Source organism: Leptonychotes weddellii, chromosome 1 (genome assembly GCF_054177405.1).
Source record: "Leptonychotes weddellii isolate Sample4059 chromosome 1, ASM5417740v2, whole genome shotgun sequence".
Lineage (NCBI taxonomy): Eukaryota > Metazoa > Chordata > Mammalia > Carnivora > Phocidae > Leptonychotes > Leptonychotes weddellii.
In genome coordinates this window covers 96,035,748-96,060,798 of record NC_138369.1, presented here as the reverse complement: position 1 = coordinate 96,060,798, position 25,051 = coordinate 96,035,748, and the positions used below count along the sequence as shown (strand labels likewise).

At 37.9% G+C, this 25,051-nt stretch overlaps 1 protein-coding gene and 1 long non-coding RNA gene across 8 annotated transcripts in view; one reads left to right on the top strand and one right to left on the bottom strand.

The window, feature by feature from the left end:
- Window positions 1-25,051, bottom strand: part of KCNAB1 (potassium voltage-gated channel subfamily A regulatory beta subunit 1) — a 370,920-nt gene that overhangs the window by 47,750 nt on the left and 298,119 nt on the right. For all 6 annotated transcript variants that reach the window (XM_081828363.1, XM_081828375.1, XM_081828385.1 and 3 more), the window contains one exon: window positions 13,301-13,387. In XM_081828363.1, the coding sequence (XP_081684489.1) occupies window positions 13,301-13,387 (87 nt within the window). The remainder of the gene's footprint in view (window positions 1-13,300; window positions 13,388-25,051) is intronic.
- Window positions 1-25,051, top strand: part of LOC145723008 (uncharacterized) — a 171,643-nt gene that overhangs the window by 28,094 nt on the left and 118,498 nt on the right. Inside the window, exon 2 of one of the 2 annotated variants that reach the window (XR_014147706.1) lies at window positions 13,013-13,143. The exons of the other annotated variant lie outside the window; for it this stretch is intronic. This is a non-coding gene — a long non-coding RNA (uncharacterized LOC145723008). The remainder of the gene's footprint in view (window positions 1-13,012; window positions 13,144-25,051) is intronic. 2 annotated transcript variants of the gene reach the window in all.

Genomic DNA, 25,051 nt, shown 5'->3' with positions numbered 1-25,051 from the left:
GGGATTTATTCCTGGGTTGCAAGAGTGGTTCAGTATTTGCAAATCAATCAACATGATATATCACATCAGTTGGAGAAAGGATAAGAACCGTATGATCATTTCAATAGATGCAGAAAAAGCATTTGACAAAGTACAATAAAATAGGTTTAGAGGGAACATACCTAAATATAATAAAGGTCATATATGAAAAACCCACAGCAAATATCATCCTTAATGCAGAAAAACAGAGCCTTTCTCCTGAAGTCAGGAATAAGACAAAGATGTCCACTCTCACCACATTTATTCAACATAGTACTGGAAGTCCTCGCACAGCAATCAGACTACAAAAAGAAATAAAAGGCATCCAAATCTGCAGTGATCATTAAACTGTCACTATTTGCAGGTGACATGAACTCCATGTAGAGTTCCACAAAAAAACTGCTGGAACTGATAAACAAATTCAATAAAGTCACAGGATACGAAATCAATGTACAGAAATCTGTTGCAAATCTATATACCAATAATGAAGCAGCAGAAAGAGAAATTAAGAAAACTCCATTTACAATTGCACCAGAAATAGTAAGATATCTAGGCATAAATCTAACCAAAGAGATGAAAGACCTGTACTCTGAGAACTATAAAATACCGATGAAAGAAACTGAAGATGACACAAAGAAATGCAAAGACATTCCATGCTCTCGGATTGGAAGAACAAATATTGTTACAGTGTCTAAACTACCCAGAGCCATGTACACATTTAATGGAATCTCTATCAAAATACCAACAGCATTTTTCATATAACTAGAACAAACAATCCTAAAATTTGTACGGAACCACAAAAGACCTCAAATAGCCAAAGCAATCTTGAAAAAGAAAAGCAAAGCTGGAGGCATCACAATTTCAGACTTCAAGTTATATTACAAAGCTGCAGTAATCAAAATAGTAGGGTACTGGCACAAAAATAGACATATAGATCAATGGAACAGAATAGAAAAATCCAGAAATAAACCCACAATTATATGGTCAATTAATCTTCAACAAAGCAGAAAAGAATATCTAATGGGAAAAAGACAGTCTCTTTAACAAATGTGTTAGGAAAACTGGACAACAACATGCAGAAGAATGAAACTGGACCACTTTCTTATACCATACACAAAAATAAATTCAAAATGGACTAAAGACCTAAATATGAGACCTGAAACCATAAAAAATCCTAGAAGGGAACACAGGCAATAACTTCTTTGACATCAGCTATAGCCACATTTTTCCTAGATATGTCACCTTTGGCAAGGGAAACAAAAGCAAAAAAAAATTGGGGGGCTATATAAAAATAAAAATCTTCTTCACAGTAAAGGAAATAATCAACAAAACTAAAAAGCAACCTATGGAATGGGAGAAGATATTTGCAAATGACATATCCAGTAAGGGGTTAGTATCCAAAATATATAAAGAACTTGTACAATTCAACACCTAAAAAACAAGTAATCCAATTTAAAAATGGGCATAAGACATGAACAGACATTTCCCCAAACAAGACATCCAGATGCATAAAAAGATGCTCATCATAACTTATCATCAGGGAAAGCAAATCAAAACCACAATGAGATATCACCTCACATCTGTCAGAATGGCTAAAATCAACAAAACAAGAAACAAGTGTTGATGAGGATGTGGAGAAAAAGGGACCCTCATGAACTGTTGGCACAGCCACTTTGAGAAAGAGTATGGAGGTTTCTTAAAAAGTTAAGAATAGAACTACCTTAAGATTCAGCAATCATATTGCTGGGTATTTACCCAAAGAATACAAAAACACTAATTCAAAGGGATACATGCATCCCTATGCTTATAGTGGCATTATTTACAATAACCAAGATGTGGAAGCAGCCCAAGTATCCACTGATTGATGAATGGATAAAGAAAATGTGATATATGTATATAATATATATATAACGGGATATTATTCAGCCATAAAAAAGAATGAAATTTTGCCATTTGCAATGACATGGATGGAGCTAGAGAGTATAATGCTAAGTGAAAAAAGTCAGAGAAAGACAAATACCATATGATTTCACTCATATGTGGAATTTAAGAAACAAAACAAATAAGCAAAGGGAAAAAAGAGAGAGACACACACACCAAGAAACAGGTTCTTAACTCTAGAGAACAAACTGATGGTTACCAGAGAGGTGTGGGCATGGGTGAAATAGGTGACGGGGATTAAATTAAGAAGCATGATGAACACCAGGTGATTAAAATAGAAACTTAAAAAAGAGTGATAACTAACACATATTGAGCACCTTTATGTACTATCCACTGTGTTTTTATAATTATTATACCATTTAGTCTGCACTAACACATGCTGATGTTCGTCTTTTCTTCAGTATTAGAGATGAGGACAAGCAGAACCAGAAATTCATATTAACTTTCTTAAAGCACAGGATTTCTATGAGTTACTGTCAGGACAAAGAGCTGTCTATCCATTTTCAAGGTCTTTGCATTGTTCAGTATATCACATTGACCTATGATCTATTTCAGTTCTCTTTTTCAATGTCATATGTACAAGAGGGCTTTGGTCTTAAAATCTTGACTGTAAGAAAAACTGTAATAGGATGTAATAATACTGGAACTGGAAAAATGATTTGGATTTTGCTGATGTAGTAGAAAAAAGTTTTGATTTTAAAATAAAACATTAATTTGAAAAAACATCATGGATACACTTCCCTCTCAAAAACAAACGACAATAAGAACAACTAAATCCTATAAATGACATTTCAGGAAACAGGAATATGGCTTGCATATTAGATACGGTGGTGTATCAATGGTAAAGTTCTCGAGTGCGCTGACTGTGTTATGGTTGTATAGAAGAATGCCTTGTTCTCAGGAGATAGAAGTATGTATGGGCAAAATGTCATAATGAAAGGGCAAAATAGAGGCAAAATACAGCACAATTTGGCAAATCGAGGTGAAGAATATTGGGTGTTTATTTTTTCAACTTTTCCATAGGTTTTTAATTTCTCAAAATAAAACACGGGAAGAAAAAAGACATGGAATTAGCTCTTGCTCATTTCCTCTGCAAGTATGCAAATAGAGATTTGGCACCTCTCTTTGAAATTTCTTTTCAATCGTGTCTTAGTGTCTGGTTGAAACTTCAATTATTATACCTTGTTATGCATCTGTATTCCTAAAATTGTAAATTTATGTAACAACAACAACCTCAAAATATTTGTACAGGGCATTACAGTGTATGAAACATTTCCATTTATATTACCTCATGTTATCGTCACAAGAATCCTGGAAATGTCCCGGCAAGGTAATGTTTTCCTTCTTGCCATTTTCCAAGTGAAAAACTGAGAAACAGGAAGTCTGAGCTACTCAACCAAATTCCCGCACCTAAGACTAGCACCCTCTTCCTCTGATTGCAGACCCCATATTTTTTCACAACACATATTCAACACCCCAAGGGGGGAGGTGGGTTAACAAAGCCATTTACCCTCTCATTACTTTGGTGTTTTTTTTTTCCCCAGAAAGTAAGAGAGAGACTGAAGCATATTTGTTTATCCCCACCGTCTGAGAATGCCAGATTAGCAAGGACACAAGGGGCTCTGCTCACCCGATTGAAGCAGCATGCGGCCAAACCCTGAGTGAGATGCTGCGAAGTGACCGGCTGCTAAAATCCACCGCCCTACCTGCCTGGGCTGGGGCACTGGATAATGTTAGTCTCTGAATCCTCCGCATGTGACTATGGATCAGCTGCAGCACAATAAGGAACTTAGGGAGATGAATTCCCCTGAGACTGAGTTGACATCCCCTCAGAATATGGAGGTAATTCTTGTCACAACTCCAGGGAGATGATAAAGCACACAGAAGGAAGTTCACATGAGTCACAAACCCACAGCTCCAGAATACTAAGCAGCTCTGTCTCCACCTGACAGCTGGGGTACGCAGAAGCCATGTCTGTTTTCTCTCAATCTCCCTTTCCCTTTCCTGACTAAAAACAACTTAAGAAAAAAGAAAACCAAAAAGTCACCCTTTCTGAGCTTGGTGAGGGCCACAGATTTGTGGTGAGGAGGTACAACAGGCCTCCAGACACATGGCCCACATTCTCTTTTTGTATCTTCCTAATGATAGGGGTTGCATCTCTTCTGCCTTCACTTAAGTCTCAAAGAAAGGGCAAAGAAAGGGAGACAACAGAGGAAGTAGCTAAACTGCATAGAATATAAGCATACTCTTCTTTAGCATCTTCCCTTCTAACCAGGACTTTATGAATGAGGCTGGGAATCTTTGACATCCAAAGAAAGCACAACATACGGTACTAGATGATCACAAATTATTTGGAATATAATTTCTTTAAAGCCAGCTAATCATATATTTTCTGCAGCCTTGGCCCTCTTAATTTCTCAGTATGCTCTAACAAAGGTAGTTTTCGTAAAGCTCCTGTTCTATGGAACCCAGGTGGAAAAGATAATTTGTTAACTGGGGCTCTGATGCATATCAGATCGATCCACGTTTAGGACCCTTGGGCGGGGGGGGGGGGTGGCTCTGTTAACTCTGGACAATTTTTCGACGCCCCTACAAGACTACACATCTGAAGCAGCATGTCACCAACTAAGAGTGGTGACCTCTGTAACATGCCTTTGCAGTGTTACTTAAGGTTATTCAGTCCTGTTCAACAAAGTAAGAGAAATAAGGAGGATAAATGGGACTGGGTAGAGAAACAAGTAGCTTGTGAGACACAGGCAGAATTCACATAATGTATATGGTATGACTCAGGGGATTAGTAACCTCTGAGTCACAGTAGTCATAGATAAAGTAGGAAATGTGTGTGTGTGTGTGCTGAGTATAGAGGTAGAAGGATGGAAAAATGTGATATTCACAATGTATCCAATGTATAAGACACCAAACATTCAAGGTATACTAAATACACATGAAATATATGGAGACTCAAATAAAGTCTTAAATCAGCCCGATTGGTGATCCCATTCTGGCTTTGAAAATCCTGTGCACAAGAAACGCAGAGTCCCTGCCTGTGCATCAGGCTACCTGGTGAGCTACAGCTAATGGCCAGGTGAATTTGTCCTTGAGGCTTTCCAAGAGAGCAAGTGTATGATTGACCCAGGCACCTGCTATCTACTGAACGTCCTTGCCCAAATCTTGAATCTGATCATTATAACCACACCCCCATTGGGAAGGCCAATGTGGCAGAGAGAAAACAGGCCATACAAACACTGCGTGCCCCTAGATTCCGGTCGTTGGGTCCCTCTATCTGCTTATACTCTATCCTAATTGTTTTAATTGCCCCCGTCTCTCCCCTCTTGCTTCTCACTATGCTTTTTACTTGACTTAATCAGCCATGTGATTCATGCATCTTAACTTGTTGTGTGAGCCTTTCTCTTTTGGGATCTCTAGGATTGCCTGGTAGTGGACTTGGAGGCTACTAGGACATCAAGGTCATTCCCCACATGACAAATTTACAGCAGGACCATGCACACGGGAACAACAAAAAAAGATAGCTTTAACTTTTTTAGTAATTACTGTGTACTAAGCAACATTCTATGCATTTTGTATATATCATTCCAAAAAATCTTCATAACTCTATAAAGTAGAAATTAATACTTTCATTTTATAAGTAAGGAAACTTATCTGTAAGGATAAGAGTGGTTAAATAATGTGTCTAAAGTGATACAACTGGGAAGAAATAGACAGATGATCTGAATTAGGGTCTGACTCCAAAGTTATACCCTTCCCATTTTGTGGAGGCCAGGTTATTCCCCCCATATCCTTCTCAGACCTCCCTTGGACACCCTATCTAAAATCTACCCCCCCCATACTTCCCATCCTCCTCCCAGGACTTATTTTTTTCTTCATACTATTATCTAATGTAACTTTCTTACTAACTTATTGCCTGTCTCCCCCACAAGAATGTAATTTCTATAAGGCAGGATGTTTGCCTAATTTATTAACTTCTGCTTCTCCCAGTGAACAGAAAAGTGCTTGGAACATAGTAGATATTCAGTGGATTTCAACTGAATGAATAAGTAGATCCTATTATTGAATTTTTTCTAGATATACTTTTGAAAATAAAATCACAGTCTCAAGACTGCCTTTCAACTGAATTGATGAACCCTGGAAAATCTATGATTACACTAATTGCAAAGGACGTGGAGGATTTCAGAACAAAATTCCAGGGAGAAATGATGGGCTAGAAGAAAATTCCACTGCCAAGACTGTGTCTTGATTTCCACTTGGCCTCACTGAAGACCCTGGTTGCCTTTGCAGCCTGGCCACCTTTATTTTATTTTCATCACATTATAATTTCAGGGCCTTGGATTTCTCCTATGGTAACCTCTGAGAAGAAATTAAGAAAAAGTGGAGTTTTATATGTATATGCGTTACAAGGGACATTCTAGAAAAGGGGCTCGTTTGCTTCACCCTCCTGTGCCCACACTGTTAACTCAGTCAGAAGTCACTTTCTATGTTGCCTCTATTTTTAGGTGAGGAACCTGAGCCTCAGTGGGGTAGTAACTTGCGCTGGTATACAGTACAGTAAGTGGTAAAGCCAGGATTTGAAGCTGTGCCCCCCATCTAAGATTCCCCCAGTCCACTTTGCAGAAATAACTGTCCCAATGAGAAGGAGGCCCACAGTGAACAGCAACATGAGATTTTCTAAAAAGCCATACTAGAGACCGAAAGAACCCAAAGTGAATCCAACCATCTCCAATGCTGTTTCTTAGAACAGATGAAAGAAATATCTCTTTTTGTTAAATGACTTGTTGTTTTGTAAAGGATAAGACATCAGATGAATAGGTCTAAAGTAGCAGTCCAGTTTTTGGTGAATTTGCAGTTAAAATGCAAATAAAACTGATGTAACAAAATTGGAATGCTCTTTTTTTTTTTGCCACAGAGTTGGTAGGTTTTGGCTCATCTTCTTGGATATGAAAATCATTTTCTCCAAATTAATTTCTTGAAAACTCAGCTGTCCCGGCCTTTCAAACCAGAAGGTTAAATTGATCTGATGGGCATTAGAGACTCTCAGGAGCATCCTGGCCAGGGTCATAAATGAAATGCATTAGATAATTTTAATTTGATATAGTAATCCTCAGGTTCAGCTGAACTGCCAAAGAATCATCCCTCCATTCATTTCTGCTCATTTAGGTATCAGTCAGATTTCTGGAGAAAGACCTGGCATCTGGAGGCTACTGTTGTTGCTGGTGAGGAGAAACGGAATGTAAGAGTGTGTTGGGGATGTTTGCCAGCAACCTGTCCTCAACATCACCCTGAAGTATGTTGAACCAGATCAGGTGCCAGAATGTTTGTAGATATTAGGAAACCAAAATAGGTTTTCAAGTAGAGAAAAATAAAGTTGGATCTATTTCACTTTAGAGCTTCACTCATTCAGTTGCTCAACACTTATTCATTCATTCATCCAATTATTCATCCATCCATCTATCCATCTATCCACATAATAAATATTTACTGAGCACCTACTATGTGTCTGTTGCTCTGCTAGACTGGAAATAGAGTTTATAGACCTGCGTATGATCAAATTCAGTTGTCAGTAGCCACATGTGGCTATGAAGCATTTGAAATGTGGCTGATCCAAATTAAGACGTGCTATAAGCATGAAAAGCACAACAGATTTCAAAGACTTAGTGTGAAAATAATCTCATTAATAATTTTTATATTGGGGCGCCTGGGTGGCTCAGTTGGTTAAGCAACTGCCTTCGACTCAGGTCATGATCTCAGGGTCCTGGGATCAAGCCCCGCATTGGGCTCCTTGCTCAGCAGGGAACCTGCTTCTCCCTCTCCCTCTACCTGCTACTCCACCTGCTTGTGCTCTGTCAAGTAAATAAATAAAAAATCTTAAAAAAATAATTTTTATATTAATTACATGTTGAAATAATATTTTTATATATCCGGTTAAATTGAAAATATATATATGTATTTTTTAAAGATTTTTTTTTTATTTTTAAGTAATCTCTACACCCAATGTGGGCATTGAACTTACAACCCTGAGATCAAGAGTTGCATGCTCTGAGCCAGCCACCACCCCTAAAATATATTTTTACAATTATTTTCATCTGTTTCTTTTTACCTTTTGAAAGTAACTAATAGAAAATTCAAAATACACATATGACTTGCATAATAATTAGTGCTGCTAATGACTATTTGCAGAAGATTTCTGCCTGGTATCATTATGTCTTGGGGGAAAGATTGAGAGTGTCTTTCAGGGAAGATAATAAAATATAAAGGCAGAGGGATGATCCATTGTGCTTAGGTGACATTTCTAGTTTTTAGGTCATTAAATTTTTGTTCTGAAAACTTTGCTTTGGATCTAAATATCTAGATCCAGTGTTCTGGAATTGAAAAACGGAGAAAATTTGGGATGCTGAAATGTGTGTTACTTTCTGGTATTTTTTTAGCTGTCATTGGATATCCTAGATACCTGAATATCTATGGATTCCTGCTTGCATATGGGGACACCAAACAAGATGGCTTAGCAGGAAGTAAATACTTATGGAATGGGCTGTTTGACATGATGATATTGTGGGAACTAAGTGAAGCTAATTTGATATTGTCTCTCTTATTTTAAAAAGACATCTGGGGGTACCAGGGTGACTCCGTCAGTTAAGCGTCTGCCTTCAGCTCAGGTCATGATCCCAGGGTTCTGGGATCGAGCCCCTCAGGGCTCCCTGCTCAGTGCGGAGTCTGCTTCTCCCTCTACTTGTCCCCCTGCTTGTGCGCTTTCTCTCTCCCTGTCAAATAAATCTTAAAAAATAAGTAAAAAAGACAATCTGTATTGTTTATGTCTGCATTGAATTGCTAGCAGGAAAAAAAAAATGGAACTGTAATTAGGTTGGGAAAACACCTAATGACTAAGAGAGTCTGTGAGATTAACTAGTTTTGGCAAAAAGCTCTAAATAAAAGTTAGAAGGCTGAATTCCAAATGTTTTTTAAATTAAAATATGATTTCATTAAAAAATCATCATATTCTCAGATCAACACATTGGTGGGATTTCTCTTTTCCTTTTTAAAAAGCTATGCAAACTGGGCGCCTGGGTCGCTCAGTCGGTTGAGTGTCTGCCTTCGGCTCAGGTCGTGATCCCAGGGTCCTGGAATCGATTCTCATCCCCGCTCTGTGGGGAGCCCGCTTCTCCCTCTGCCTGCCGCTCCCCCTGCTTTCTCTCTGTCAAATAAATAAAATCTTAAAAAAAAATAAAAAGCTATGCAAACAAAAACAGTTCCCCTCTTTTTTTCTGTTATTCACAAGTAGTCCATGGTTTGTAGACTCCTGCCCTCTAGTAATGCTCACTCACTCACTCTCTGGAACAATGAGAAGGATATATAGAGAGAAATTAGCCTGACACTTGGGAATGACAGAACACCAAACCAAAAAACCTCTAATACAGGTCCTCAGACACACAAATGCTCTGTGTCTATCCCTTTCGAGGCTGACTTATGTTGGAATGAAGTTTCTTTTGTATGAGCTCAGGAGAAGATTCTGAAATACACACTGGGATTTATGGAAATGAGAGAATTAAGAATATGAGTAGCAGAGAGCACAAGGAACTGTCAGTGACTCTGGTAAGAACACAGCAGCATAAGAAAGAAGAAATGGGATACGGGGCTGATTTTTTTTTTTTCTTTCTGGGATTGAAACACACACCATTGATGCCAGATATTGTAGAAGAGACAGATGGTATGGCAGATGCTGTGAAAGAAAAATGACTTCCTACTAGGTGAACCAGAAAAAATAAACAAGAAGGACAGAGGGAAAAGTACAAGAGTTCCCCCTCTGTTGTCAGGAACATCGTCCCATGCTGTAAAATGTAATTGCACTGCATAGGCTTGCAGATTGCAAATTAAGCATCTTAACCATGTTCTCCACTGATGGCACATTTGGAATTTACAGCCATTCTTTTGAGAGGGCTCACTTTTTGTCTACTGGTTTTCTAAAGAAGAAGGGAAGACACCAACTAATTGGATATATGATGCCTATATATTATGAAGAAGATGCCACTGCTCATCTTTTTCTGGCTCAGTTGGTTGCCATAGGATATGGAGAAACTGAATGAAACTCATCTTGGTTTATTTTAGAAACATTCCCAATTAACATCCTTTCAAGGTGCAAATCAAATGAATGGGTTGGCATTTTAATAAACTTAAATCAAAGTTTAAAACGTGTCTCAGAAAGCTGCACTGGGCTCTCTCATTAGGTCCCTGGGGTTTAAACCAGGTGCCTCACCAAAATTATAGCTTAGCATGTGCCGTGGCTCCACGGAGTTGATAGGAATGGTTGAAACCAATAAAAATGATTTTCAAAGGCTAAGGGTCTAATATGAGATACCCAGACACACACACGCAGTACAGTGCCAACATATGTAGATTTAATATATGAAACTTCATCACTATGCACTTGGCAGCCACAGTTACATCACTTATATTAGACAGGAATGGATGCAGTCGAACCTAAAATTGCCAATGTGAGTTGCTGAAATAAAGAAAAGTATGTGAACGATATTAAGGGTTTTCTGACCATTACAAAAATTAGAAAAGGGGGGGTTGGGGGGCTGGGCAAGTATCCAGTCATGGTTTTGTCACTATATTTGCAGAGGAAATTGAAAACTAGTTAAAGACTATAGAGTAACATTGACTAACAAAGAACTACTATAGGCTTTTGAAGGGTAATTCTGATTATATATAATATTTAGTTTCTTGCTGTTTTTAGAAACACTAATAGCCCGCTGAGGTAGACCCCATTGTACATGTACAACCTTCACTCACACACAACTTATGACTTAGAAACTCATGGCAGAAATGAATCTTAATAACAACATGAATCCAGAAATAGCTTAGATGCCATATTCTTCCATTTTTAAGGGAGCAAATGCACCCAAGGCCTCCTGGCAATCCCTGTCTAGTTCTCATTTTCTTTTTATTTCCTATTTCTTCTTCTCTCTATTGCCCAGATCAGTGCTGCCCTCTGCTACAGTAAAGTAGAAGACACAGAAAGCAGAGAATAAGTTTCCAGAGACTAGTATCACACCAGCATCTCCACCAGGCCCACCTTGGAACAAATTAGCATACTAAGTTTGAGGATACACATTTTCTGAAAGCCAGGGAGAAATTACAGGGAAGCGATTTCAATCTGGAACAAGTCCTACTTGAGGAATTTCTTTGGTATGTCCCTGCTAAATCCTCCCAGAGGAATAAGCCTTAGAGCCTGATGGGCCAGCTAGGAATGGATCCCTTTGGTGGAGGGTGGGGAGAGCCGACTACATTCCAGCATTGAAATGGTGGATGGCCGCAGAGCTACAAAATGCCATGTTCCTTGATCTTATCATCAAGTGCAAATTTCTATTGTTTGGCCTCCTTCATTAGACTTCTGAACTTGGACAGTGACTCTTGACAAAATAGCTTGATAAAATTTTCTGCTCTGTGGAATTTTATATGAGAAATGCGGGGAAAATTAACATGTTCTCCAATTCTAGCAAAGGCTGGACAATGCTGCAGTTACAAATTCTATTGGGCAGCAATCTGGTGTTTCGAATGTTGTTGCCGTTGGTTTGTTTAGCACTCTGAAGCTCCCTTCTACTAAACTTCAACACATAATGTTCACATAAAAGACACCATTATCTTATCAATATCACATAGCTTAGATCCTAATTGAGAACTTCCTCCTTCTATAGGTATAGAATGCAAATTATAATGTTTTCTGTTTGAGAGATTCCTGAATTACAGCTCTAAAATTAGACATAGGGGCAGGATGCGCAAAATGGGCAAAAAAATAAAAAAAGACCCGGGAAAATCCCAAATGTTTTTCTATCCTGTACATGGTGTAATTGCAAAGGATTCTTTTCCAAAGAGGAAAATAGTGGCACTAGGCACTTGGAAGCAATTTCAGTCTTTCACAGTCCCCACCAAATGGCATTTTATTTGACACTTTTGTTTATCAGATAGTTTTAGCATTCTCTTTCAATGTGTCATTGAGGAGAGTGTGACATCATGTTATCCTTGCAATAAGCACTTCTTACACTAATAAGATGTTTATGACTGCTTTATGAAATACCTATTCTTCGCCTTGATAAAAATATGCATTTTTATGTCATTTCCATGGATAATTCTTATTATGAATTTCCAACACTGATATTGTTCTATGATAAACTCCTGATTTACTCAGAATCAAGAAAGCAGAAGGCTCTAAGAGAAAATTAGATATATAAAAATATATTTTTAACATTTCTCTGTAGTTAAGAGATAAATGGCAAGGAAAATAATTTCCATAATATTTTGTCAGAAATGCAACCTACAGAAAAATTCATATATACTTTCCTATGTACAATCATTTGTACTTCTATAACTTCTATAACCCTATAGCAAGAATAAACCTTTATAGAACCTGATTTATTATAAGATCCTGGACCACCTTTTGAATCATCAAGGACAAATTTATCTTCAGTATAATTTTGAATAGTTAATAGAATTTGCCCTATTCTAATTCTTTGAAAATGTGTAACTGTATGTCATATTATAAGCCTTAAATGACAGAACATTCTTTTTTCCTCTTATCCCCCAGATATCTTTGTTCTTATTCACCTAAGGTAAGTCTAATCCATAAGACTGTAAGTAGTTCTACTTAAGTAGAACATGCTAATATGTCCCCCCCAAACTATCTTCTTTCTCAATCATCTTAGGTAGACTCCATAAATAAATGTAAATTGAAGAAAATTTAGTTTTAGGAACATTCTCAAAGTTTCCACAGGAAGATGCCTATTGTCTTCAAACAGTTGTAACAAAAAGGGACTAAAATGTTGCAGCTCCTTGAAAATCAAAACCCAAATTGCAATGAAGAGTCTCATTTTGAAGTAGTCACTCCCATAAACCTCTGCTCATGGTACCACTTAGCACCTGTTACCACAGATTGGAAGCTAATCTGACCTAGTCATTACAAAAGAGGAAATTCATCAAGGGACTTACTCCTAAATAATGATGGCTGGGTTATAAACTCCCCTTCCAATTAATTTTATTCTTTCAGTTGATGAAATTGCAGAAATGAGATGAACCTGGAAAAAGGGAGCACTGTAACCAGCAGGAGCCACAGTCCCAATGCCTGTGGGTGCTTCAAAAAGGAATGAAGATGCAGGATGCAGAGCTCTGGCCTTAAGGGTAAATGCTGAGACTGAAAGACATTGACTGGAAAGGGGTTCATTTTCCCCATTCAACCAAATCAGTCTGAATGTATTTCATTTCCTACTAGTAGTGAAATGAGTCATCCAGTTAGAATCAATAACTCTAGAGTCTTTCATCAAATTTCTTCACTCACCTTCCATGGGGGTGTTGCTGTCCGGTCGGTTTGCAAAGACTACGTCCACATACTCGAGCTGCAGCCTCTGGAGGGAGCCCTTCAGCCCTGGCAACCAAGGCAGGAAAAACCCAAAAAGTACAAATGTAAGCACTATTAGAAATAGTTAAAGTTGGGGGCGCCTGGGTGGCTCAGTCGGTTAGGCGTCTGCCTTCGGCTCAGGTCATGATTCCAGGGTCCTGGGATCAAGCCCCGCATCGGGATCCCTGCTCTATGGGAAGCCTGCTTCTCCCTCTCCCACTCCCCCTGCTTGTGTTCCCTCTCTTGCTGTGTCTCTCTCTGTCAAATAAATAAATAAATCTTAAAAAAAAAAAAAAAGAAATAGTTAAAGTTTAAGAGACTCTTAACCCTAGGAAACAAACTGAGGGTTGCTGGAGGGGAGGTGGACGGGGGGATGGGGTAACTGGGTGAGGGGCATTAAGGAGGGCACGTGATATGATGAGCACTGGGTGTTCTATGCAACTGAAGAATCACTGAACTCTACCTCTGAAACTAATAATACACCATATGTTAATTAATTGAATTTAAATAAAATAAAATAGAAATAGTTCAAGTTTGGTTTCCTTCAAACATTTACTTTAAAAAAAGCACTGTATTAGTTTCAAAAAGACACTGAATACAACGATATATTAATTGGCCCCTAGAACCTTTAAAAAATATATCAAAGGCTGTCTTTGTCCTCAACAAAGAAAAGTCTTATAGGGTGGCACAGTTCAGTTAAGCATGTGACTCATGGTTTCAGCTCAGGTCATGAGCTCAAGGATTGCGATCTCAGGGTTGTGAGATTAAGCCGTGCATCAGGCTTTACACTCAGTGTGGAGTCTGCTTAAGACTCTCTCTCTCTCCATCTGCCCCTACCCCCCTGCTCTTTTTTTCTTTCTCTCTCTAAAATAGATAAATCTTTAAAAAAAAAGTCTTATAACTTTCTCAATAATTTCAGTACTCCTACCTCACCAGAAAACACATACCCAGTAATGATCTTTCACGGTGACTCATTCGTGGCCATATCCAGGAGCAAAGTTTAGAATAAAAAGTAGCCCAAGAGTTTAACTTCTTTCTTCTTGAAAAAATGCAAATCACTGTCATGTTATGAATAACTTAACGGGCTTACAGTGGGATGGGATATATTTATTGCACATCAAAAACATTAAAATGGTATGTCAGAAATAAATGATTGCCAAGCCCATCTTAATGTACACATGTGTTGTAACAGGAATAAAAGGATTGGCAAATGAAGGTTTTGCTCAACCTTTTACTGATTGAAACAAAGTTTGAAGAACCTTAAATATAGCTGAGTTCTACCATTTCTATTATTCCCTGTTCTTTGGGGGAAGAAACGAAAACACTAAAAGCTATAAAGACTTAGGTAATATAAAGGAGAGAGAGAACTTAAAAAAAAATCTGGAACCAATAATCTAAGTTTTAGCCCTAACCATTTGGTCACATTCCTAGGAGTACTCAGAAAAAATGATTTAATTTCAGTAAAATTAATACTTCCCTGAAATAGAATGTATTGTATATAATATTATGCAACCAAAAGGATGACAGTTCAAGAACAAATTTATCTCATTTCCATGAGGCACAGCATTTCCTTATCAGCCTATTTAATTCCTCAGGAAGACCGGTGGTTTTTCTCTTTTTATTATAGGCATAAAATTAATTGCATGTTAAATGAGGCTCTTATAAATTTAAATTTGGCTCATTTAAATTTGATTTTTCAAACTGGTATACCAGCCAGCCACAATTACTTTTCTGACAGGAAAATGAAGTGCTTGGATATAGTTCCGGAAATATTTTTCATTCATTGAGAAAGGATTGTCTGTGATAGTAGCTTGTTAAAAGAAGCATTGACGAAGAGATTAGGGCAGATGGGTGTTACAAGGTCCAAGGCTTGCTCTCGAAAAACTGCAGTGACTTTCAGGCCTGGGGTATTGCCAGCTCTCTCAAGGGGCAGCTTGAAATTAAATTAACCTTAAAAAGCACTATGATATGAGCCACTTTTTGGAAGCAAGTATATGTATTGGAGGAAGTAAGGGGAGGACAGAATAACCAAACGAACAAATAATAGGGTATCACAGGTTGGAAAGGTTGGAAATCTGTCCTCTAGCATGCTCTGTGTTTCCACTTGGGTTATTTGAACCCCCCCCCCTTTTTTTTGGTGACTCAGGTCTCTGATCTGCAGTGGAGATAACAATACATACTACCTTCAGGATCACTGCTCCGGGAGAGCAAATAAAACCAGCTGTCAAGCACTTTGTAAGCACAGTAATCTATAGAAATGTGGTGATTATCACAGTGGTGCTAACATCTGGAAAGGTTCAGAATGAGAGGTGCCAAAGACTCAATGCTAAGGATTTTCACTGGACCTCCTGGTTTTGGAGGGAGGCATTTAGTGACAGTTCTGGCCCTTCCTGGCACTGAAAGCAAGTGTCCCCCTTTCTGATAATGGCCCTATCCCTCGGTGTCTCTTCTAAACAGCTCAGCATGGGCAGAGAGTAACTACGAGAAAAAGCTGCAGCTGGCTCGGCCCGTTTGTAGTGCTGTGTGGTCGGCCAGGACTTGAGTCATTCACTCTCCCATGTCCTAAGCATGGGCTAAATCCCAGTATGATCCCCAAAATGTGCTGGGCTCCCGGGGTATAGAGATGCATGGACACCGTATTTATCCCCGAGGAGCAAACAGTGCAGTGAGAGCATGTTGGGCACAGGTCACCGCTCAAGGTAGTAATGTGTACCCGTAAATAATGGCAGGCCCTCCATATGAAGGTCAGTGTTATCGTAAGTGATCATTCCGTGCCTCTCCATTCTTTCTCAGGAAGGCATTTTTTCCCTGGATATTTAGGCTGAGATTCAGGTGTATTCATGCGAGAATATAAGAAATCATGTGTTACGTCACATCAGTGACCCACCTGAACCCCCACGCTGACTCTGAAATGAAGTAGGAGATTGTGCCTCTAAGAGACCCTGTCCCTAACTTTGAAAATCTCAATCACATCAAGCCTTGAAATCCATGGTGGAAATTCTGGGTTTTACTCTCTGTGAGATGGAAAATCACTGAGCGGGAGTGGGGGGGGAGGGCTGGGAGGGGGGAGTTAAACAGGGGAAATTACTTTATCGGATTTCCATTTTGAGCTGGTCACAGGTCTGCTGAGGATGACCTGGAGGAGGCAGGAGTGAAAGCAGGGAGGGTGGCCATTGAGAGGTCACGACAGCAGGGAAAGTGGGCCAAGTTGGGACAAAGTGTTCAAAATCGGGACAAGTAGCATAAGTAGAAATAAGGGGACTGGTAGGTGTGCTGGGTACAGAGTGTGGAGGTCAAGGAATCGAGGATGACTCTCAGATATTTGGCCTGAAAAGTGAAGGGACTCTTAGTAAGACAGGGAAGTCAGGGGGAAAGCAGACTGGTGGGAGCCACAGAAGTCTGAGCCGCACGTTAGTCAAGCACACGGAGCTCTTGGCTGGTGGACGGAGCAGCCTGGCATTCAGAGGCGAGGTCTATGTGCAGGCGAGGCAAAGGGTTTGGGATGCAGGGTACTGATTTGGGCCTTGCTGACATTGTCTCAGCATCTTTGGGCCCTGGTTTCCTCATTTATCCAAAGACAAACTAGAGTTAAACGATCTTTATGCTTTAATCTTTCATGTGACTACAAACCAAATCAGGCACTCCTGCCCTTTCCCATTTGGATGCTTTAATCTTATAGAAATAGTTAAATTGTAGCAACATAAAGACATGCTCAACAAAGCCATTCAGGGTTTATCTCCAATGAGCAAATAGTCATGTTGTAGCCCCACTTAGCAAATGTTTGTTGAGCATTGGCTTGGAGCCAGGTATTGTTTTAAGTTTAAGTAGACATGCAAAAAGGCATTAACCTTGGCTGCAGAGGGGCATCCGGGCTGCTAATCATAACCTAAGGTAGGCAAGTGCGCTGCTGCAGTGAATGCACTTGCTGAAGTCACTTTGGACTTCAGCCTGTCCCTCGGCACTACCCAGTATCTGTGGGCGTGAATATAGGAGAAGCAGGAAAAAAGCTCCCTGTCCTTGAGGAGATGTCTGCAAGCTAATTGGTAATTCCTCAAAAGTCCACAGGATACTAAATGATGTTATGTAAAGAAAATAGCTTTTTTTTTTTTTAAAGGAACACATGTGCCAAAGGTTTTGGGGGTGGGAGGGATGGGGTGGCTGGGTGATAAGAAAATAGCTTTCAAGTGACTGTAGTAAAAAGAAATCGAAGTTGATTTTTCTTTTAGGTTCTTAAGATGAACAGGAATTGTATCGTTTATAAGCTAAACTTTAATTCAATGTAAGCCAACTTCACAGGCATCTAAAGAAATACGCCCATTTCAGAAGTTAAGCAGACTGGCATGGTCAGAGATGGTTCAGGTGTTCCGTGTTGTCTGTTGAACTGTGTAGAAATAAGGAAATCAGTAGTCTGGAGATTCTGTGAGGGTTCTATTCAAACATGCGGTGTCCACACATTTGCTTTCCTTTCCAGCTTGAAAAAAAAATGTTGCCTTAAATGATGGGCAATTTTTCCGTATATAATTTTCCGCCTTCTTCTTGGCAGACCTCTCAGTCATGACTTAAGACAGGTCTGCTTGTTTTTATAAAACTGTGCTGTGGGACGCCTCGGTGGCTCAGATGGTTAAGCATCTGCCTTCGGCTCAGGTCATGATCCCAGGGTCCTGGGATCGAGCCTCACAAGGGGCTCTGTGCTCAGCAGGGAGCCTGCTTCTCCCTCTCCCTCTGCCTGCCTGTCTGCCTACTTGTGATCTCTCTGTCAAATAAATAAATGAAATCTTTAAAAAAAATAAAAAAATAAAAAATAAAACTGTGCTGTATTAGAATAAGGTCTGTGGCTACCCCTCCCATGATGAAACATGGTTATCCTGAGTGGGTGATTTCAGTTAAGTATGAACATGGAACACTGGGAAGAAATTGTGGTGAAGCCATCTGTTAAGAAATTTCCTCTTTCATTGAAAAAATCATAAATTAAATTTTTAAAATAAAAGTTCAGAGAAGTTGGGTTTGACATTTGCCATTCATTAAAAAGGTCTAAGCAGCTTCTCAGATTATTTTCCTCTCCTACTCCTCAAATCATGATAATGAGTTTGTGGTTTGAATCACAACAAAAGTGTCATTCACCTGAAAGACAAATATACACTCAGACACAGCCTTTGCCTATAAAAGCACAGTTTACTTTAGTCTTACAATTTGACTTACCAAACTATTTCTATTCTTACCTGTAAGATACTAAGGAAACTTGATCTGCTAAATTTTAACACTGGTAAAATTGGGACTTAAAGAATGTTTGTGGAATGGCTGAATGAATAGACTTTCAGAGCTTGAGAGGACCTTGGGATTCTAAATGGATACAATAAACCTCCCATTGTGAAATTTCTACCTCCCTCTTGTGAATCCAAGGAGCATGTTGTTCCTAACTGGATCTAACTAAAGGAACTTGGGCTCACTGAAAAGGTCTTTCATATGAATTTTTTGAAAACTGCGTTATGTACAAGTCAAGCTCATTTTACACTCTGTAAACCAGCTCAGGTGGCCAAAGTCACCAGCACTCAAGTGGCCTGAACTCTACACGAATTGGACTTCTGTCTGTCCTCTAAGAACCCTTTCTAAATATAACATGCATAAGAATCTCCAATGTTCAGTAAGATCACCTTCATCACAAAACAAGTATCAATGAAACCCAAGGACAATGATTTGTAAACCTCTTCAAACTTTATTTTGGGTCTAGAAATCTCATGTCCCCTCCCCCTCCCACTTTCTTTCCCTGAAAATTCACTCAATTCCCTAATTTCAGCCTGCTTAGAAATATCCTTTTAGCTGATGCTCTTGGACTCATGAATATCTTTGTCTTTGGCTAAAACTATGAACTACAAAATAAACAGTAACAACATACTAATTAATGATCTCAATTCTTCAGTCCCAGAAGTTTGAAATTTTGTGTTAAAGTTTGAACCTGGGTCAATGTGAATTTCAGTTGAACTGGTTTATCCATCCTGAGAGATTAGTTCCTAAGAGAATTCCTTGACTTATTTAAAGGGACAGAGAATTTAAGGTATTTCTGTTAAGTTGTTTGAGGCTTGAAGAAAACTGATTTAAAAGAGAGAATTTTGAAATGATGCGCACACCGGTAAGTATTAAAGCAACGGCGATTCAGTAAAAAGCACAGCAACTTTCTCCATTCTTTCTCTCCTCGATTTTATGTTCTCTGTTGATTGCCATCCTGAACCATTTCTTGAATCTTTTTTAATCAACTAGATTAAAAAGAAAAGAGGGACAAGAACTTTCTAGGCAGCACACTGCTGCCTTGTTTTTCAGCTTGGTACAACAAGCTTACGTAGATTATTTCTTTTTGGGGGGGCGGTTATTTCTCATGGTACATCACTCAAATCACATGGGCAAGTGCTAGGGCAGGAATGGTAAGAGTTTTAAGAGGCAGGTTGGGTTTTACTCGTGTTTTACAAATTGGACATGAAGGCCTGAGAAGGGATTTTTTGGGGGTAGGAATTTGGGGTAGCTTTCTCTAGTGCTAGAATGTGCTTATTCATTGTGGTGGCCTTAGAATGTTACTTAGTCAAAGCTGCCCTTATCTAGGGTATGAAGACTAACAGTTGCACTACTAAGAATGATGATGATAATGACAAAAATAACATTTATTAAGTGCTTATTATGTGACAGATACTGTGCTCAATGTGAATTGTCTAATTTCAGTCTCTGTATAGTAATGTTGTGAGGTAGGAATATTTATAGCCCATCGTATAATCAAGGAGATGGAGGTTTAGTGAGGTTAAATAACTTGCACAAAGAGTCCTAGCTCATAAATGACACAGTTGAAACTTGAAGCACTGTTTGTTTGGTTTCAAAGGCCAGTGCTTACAAATATATTAAAAATCAGTTAATGAGAAATACCAAACTCATACAAAAACTTTGGAAACAACTGACTGATATAATTATCACTGTTAAAAAATTACATATATGTGAAATATTAATATAAATATATTCTCTATGATCTGGCATTTTATTTTAGTTTTAAATTTTTTTAATTTTTAAAAAATAATCTCTAGGTCCAGTATGGGGCTCAAACTCACAACCCCAAGATTAAGAGTCATATGCTCTATGGACTGAGCCAGCCAGGTGCCCCTTTTAAAAGTCTCTATTTTAAATTAAATGATTGAACACCAAAATTATTTTTTTTCCAGTGGAAGTCTAAGATCTTTCCAAGTTTTCTTTATAGGTTAATAAAGATCTCTAACTTCTAAACTGCAATGAATGTCTTCAAATTCAACATTATCTTTTTTCTAAAAGACTTTCATTCATTTATTTGAGAGAGAGTGAGTGAGCATACAAGTGGAGGGAGGTACAGAGGGAGAGGGACAAGTAGACTCTCCCCCCCAACCCCTGCTGAGCAGGGAGCCCAACTGAGGCTCGGTCCCAGGACCCTGAGATCATGACCTGAGCTGAAGTCAGATGTTTAACCAGCTGAGCCACCCAGGCACCTCTCAACATTATCTTTCAGATTAGGTTCATGGGGAGGAAAAAAACTTCACAATGAAATGACAGCCTGGAAGAAAATTTTTGCAACACGTGTAACTGACAAAGAGTGAACATTATTAATATACAAAGAGCTCCTGAAAAATTAATAAGATCAAGACAAACAACTCAAAAGAAAAATAGCTTAAGAACATGAAGAGCTGGTTCCCAGAAAAAGAAGCACAAAATTATAAAAAGTAGCTAAAACGCATTACTAAATAAATGTATAACTAAACAAATAAAACCAGCTCATCCATCAGATTGGTATATTCCTTTTTAGAAAATAATTTAAAAAAACATGCATTATTCTTTGACCTAACAATGCTGCTCCACTATCTATCACATTTACATAAGGATGGCCATTTGTATAATTCTTTATAATACTAAGACCAAGAAATAACCTACAAATCATGTGTATGTCTAAAATTATTTTAATTGCAAAAAAAGTAGATTTTAGGTTAATATGTACAGTTTGATTCCCCTGGTTTCATACTTATGTTTTTGTACTTACAAGTAAATGTGGATAGATAGATAGATAGATAGATAGATAGATGATAGAACAATTTAACTGTGGGGACTAGTTGGGAAGGACATGCCCCATATTGTCACACTGTGAAATGAGAGAAGATAAGCAAAGGAAGGATTTGTTTATTTTTATTTTTAAAGTGGTGAGATTAGAGTACATTTCATGTTTTTATTGACTTTGGTATTTCATAAATGAAACTAGTTTTAAAAAGAAGAAAAATCATCTGTCTTAATGATTAATCATGAATCTAAAGTTATAAAAATCTCGGATCTGTTTAGTCCCATTTAACATTTTTCCTTTATTGCAATAGGTGCAGGTGCAACATTTTTGTTATATATAAACAAATAAGAAATACATAAAAATTCCTCATAATTCTCATAATCCTCCCAATGAAGTAGAGTAGTACTCTACTACATAATGGTTCTAGAAGACTGTACTATTTCCTGTTTATTTCTAGGCTCTACAAAGTTTTGAGTACCATCACAAAAGCAATAGCCCCATGAATCAGTTACTGAGTGGTAATTTTCTACAATTTTTTAAAATGCATATAATACTCTTTAAAAACTATAATAGTCTTGAAAAATTATGTGCCAAAAAAAATGGACAACCTAGATGAAATGGATAAATTCCTAGAAACATATAACCTCACAAAAGTGAATCAGGAGGAAATAGACAATTTGAACATACTGATTACTAGCAATGAAATTGAATAAGTAACCAACAAACTCCCAAAAACAAAAGTCCAAGACCAGATGGTTTCATAGGTGAATTCTACCAAACATTTAAAGAAGAATTACTACCTATTCTTTTCAAACTCTTTCAAAAAACAGAAGAGTAAGGAAAACTTCCAAATTCATTCTATGAGGCCAGCATTACCCTGATACCAAAACCAGAAAAAGACACCACTGAAAAAGAGAACTACAGACCAATATCTCTGATGAACACAGATGCAAAAATCCTCAAGAAAATATTAGCAAACTGAATCCAACAATACATTAAAAAAAAAACATTTACTACAATCAAGCAGGATTGATTCCTGGGATGCAAAGGTGGTTCAATATTTGCAAATCAATCAACATGATATATCATATCAACAAGAGAAAGGATAAAAACCATATAATCATTTCAGTAGATGAAGAAAAAGCACTGGACAAAATACAACATCCATTCATGATAAAAACTCTCAACAAAATAGGTTTAGAGGGAATATACCCCCAACATAATAAAGGCCATATATGAAAAACCCAGAACTAACATCCTATTCAATGGTGAAAAACTGAGAGTTTTTCTCCTAAGCTCAGGGACAAGACAAGGATGTTCATTCTTATCACTTTTATTCAACACAATACTGGAAATCCCAGCTACAGCACTCAGACAAGAAAAGGGAATAAAAAGCATCTGAATTGGTAAGGAAGAAGTAAAACTGTCACTATTTGCAGATGACATATGTAGAAAACCCTAAATACTCCACCAAAAAACTACTAGAGTTGAAAAATGAATTCAATAAAGTTTCAAGATACAAAATCAATATACAGAAATCAGCTGCATTTCTATACGATGATGAAGTAGCAGAAAAGAGAAATTAAGAAAACAATCCCATTTACAAATACACTAAAAATAATAAAGTATCTAGGAGTCAATTTAACTAAGGAGGTGAAAGACCTGTACTCTGAAAACCATAAAACATTGATGAAAGAAAGTGAAGATGACACAAACAAATGTAAAGATATTCCATGCTCACTGACTGGGAGAAAAATTTTGTTAAAACGTCCATACTACCCAAACAATCAACAGATTCAATGCAATCCCTACAATGGCATTTTTCACAGAACTAGAACAAATAATCCTAAAACTTGTATGGAACAAAATATCCTTAAATAGCCAAAACAATCTTGAAAAAGGACAAAGCTGGAGGTATCCCAATCCCAGATTTCAAGATACACTACAAAGCTGTAGTAATCAAAACAGTATGGTACCGACACAGAAATAGACACATAGATTGATGGAACAAAATAGCCCAGAAATATACCCACAATTATATGGTCAATTAATCTATGACAAAGAGGGCAGGAATATGCAATGGAAAAAAAAGACAGTCTCTTCAACAAATAGTTTTGGGAAAACTGGACAGCTACATGCGAAGGAACGGAATTGGGCTTTCTTACCCCATACACAAAAATAAACTCAAAATGGATTAAAGACCTAAATGTGAGACCTGAAACTCCAAAATTCTTAGAAGAAAACATAAGCAGTAATCTCTTTGACATCAGCCACAGAAACATTTTTCTAGATATGTTACCTTTGGCAAAGGAAACAAAAGCAAAAATAAACTATTAGGACTACACCAAAATAAAAAGCTTTTGCACAGTGAAAAACCATCACCAAAACAAAAAGACAAACTATTAAATGGGAGAAGATATTTGCAAATGATATATCCAATAAAGAGTTAATATTCAAAATATATAAAGAGCTTATACAACTCGGCACCAAAAAAGATAAATAATCCAATTAAAAAATGGGCAGAAGACATGGACATTTTTCCAAAGAATATATGCAGATGGCCAACAGACACATGAAAAGATGCTCAACATCACTCATCATCAAGGAAATGCAAACTAAAACCACAATGAGATATCACCTCACACCTATGAGAATGGTAAAAATAAAAAACACAACGAACAAGTGTTAGTGTGGATGTGGACAGAAAGGAACCCTTTCGCACTGTTGGTGGGAATACAAACTGGTGCAGCCACTGTGGAAAACAGTATGGAGGTTCCTCAAAAAATTAAAAATAGAATTACCATATGATCTAGTAATTCCACGCCTGGGTATTCATCCAAAGAATACAGAAATGCTAATTCAAAAAGATAAAATGCACCTCTATGTGTATTACAGCATTATTTACAATGGCCACCATATGGAAGCAACCCGAATGTTCCTTCATAGATGAATGGATTAAGAAGAGGTTAGATACACACACACACACACACACACACACGTACGTACGTACGTATATATATCAAATGGAATACTACTCAGCTATAAAGAATGAAATCTCACCATTTGCAACAACATGGATGGATCTAGAAAGTATAATGCTAAGTGAAATAAGTCAGAGAAGGACAAATACCATATGATTTTACTCATATGGGGAATTTAAGAAACAAAACAAAGGAACAAAGAAAAAAGAGACAAACCAAAAAACAGACTCTTAAATACACAGAACAAACTGGTGACTACCAGAAGAGAGGTGGGTGGGGGGATGGGTGAAACAGGTGAAGGGGATTTTTTTTTTTTTTTAAGATTTTATTTATTTATTTGACAGAGAGAGAGACACAGCGAGAGAGGGAACACAAGCAGGGGGAGTGGGAGAGGGAGAAGCAGGCTTCCTGCTGAGCAGGGAGCCCGATGCGGGGCTTGATCCCAGGACCCTCGGATCATGACCTGAGCCGAAGGCAGATGCTTAACGACTGAGCCACCCAGGTGCCCCAGGTGAAGGGAATTAAAAGTACACTTATTGTGATGAGCACTGAGCAATGTATGGAAGTGCTGAATCACTATACTGTACACCTGAAATTAATATAATACTGTATGTTAATTGTATTGGAATTAAAAAAATTAAAATTTTAAATAAAACT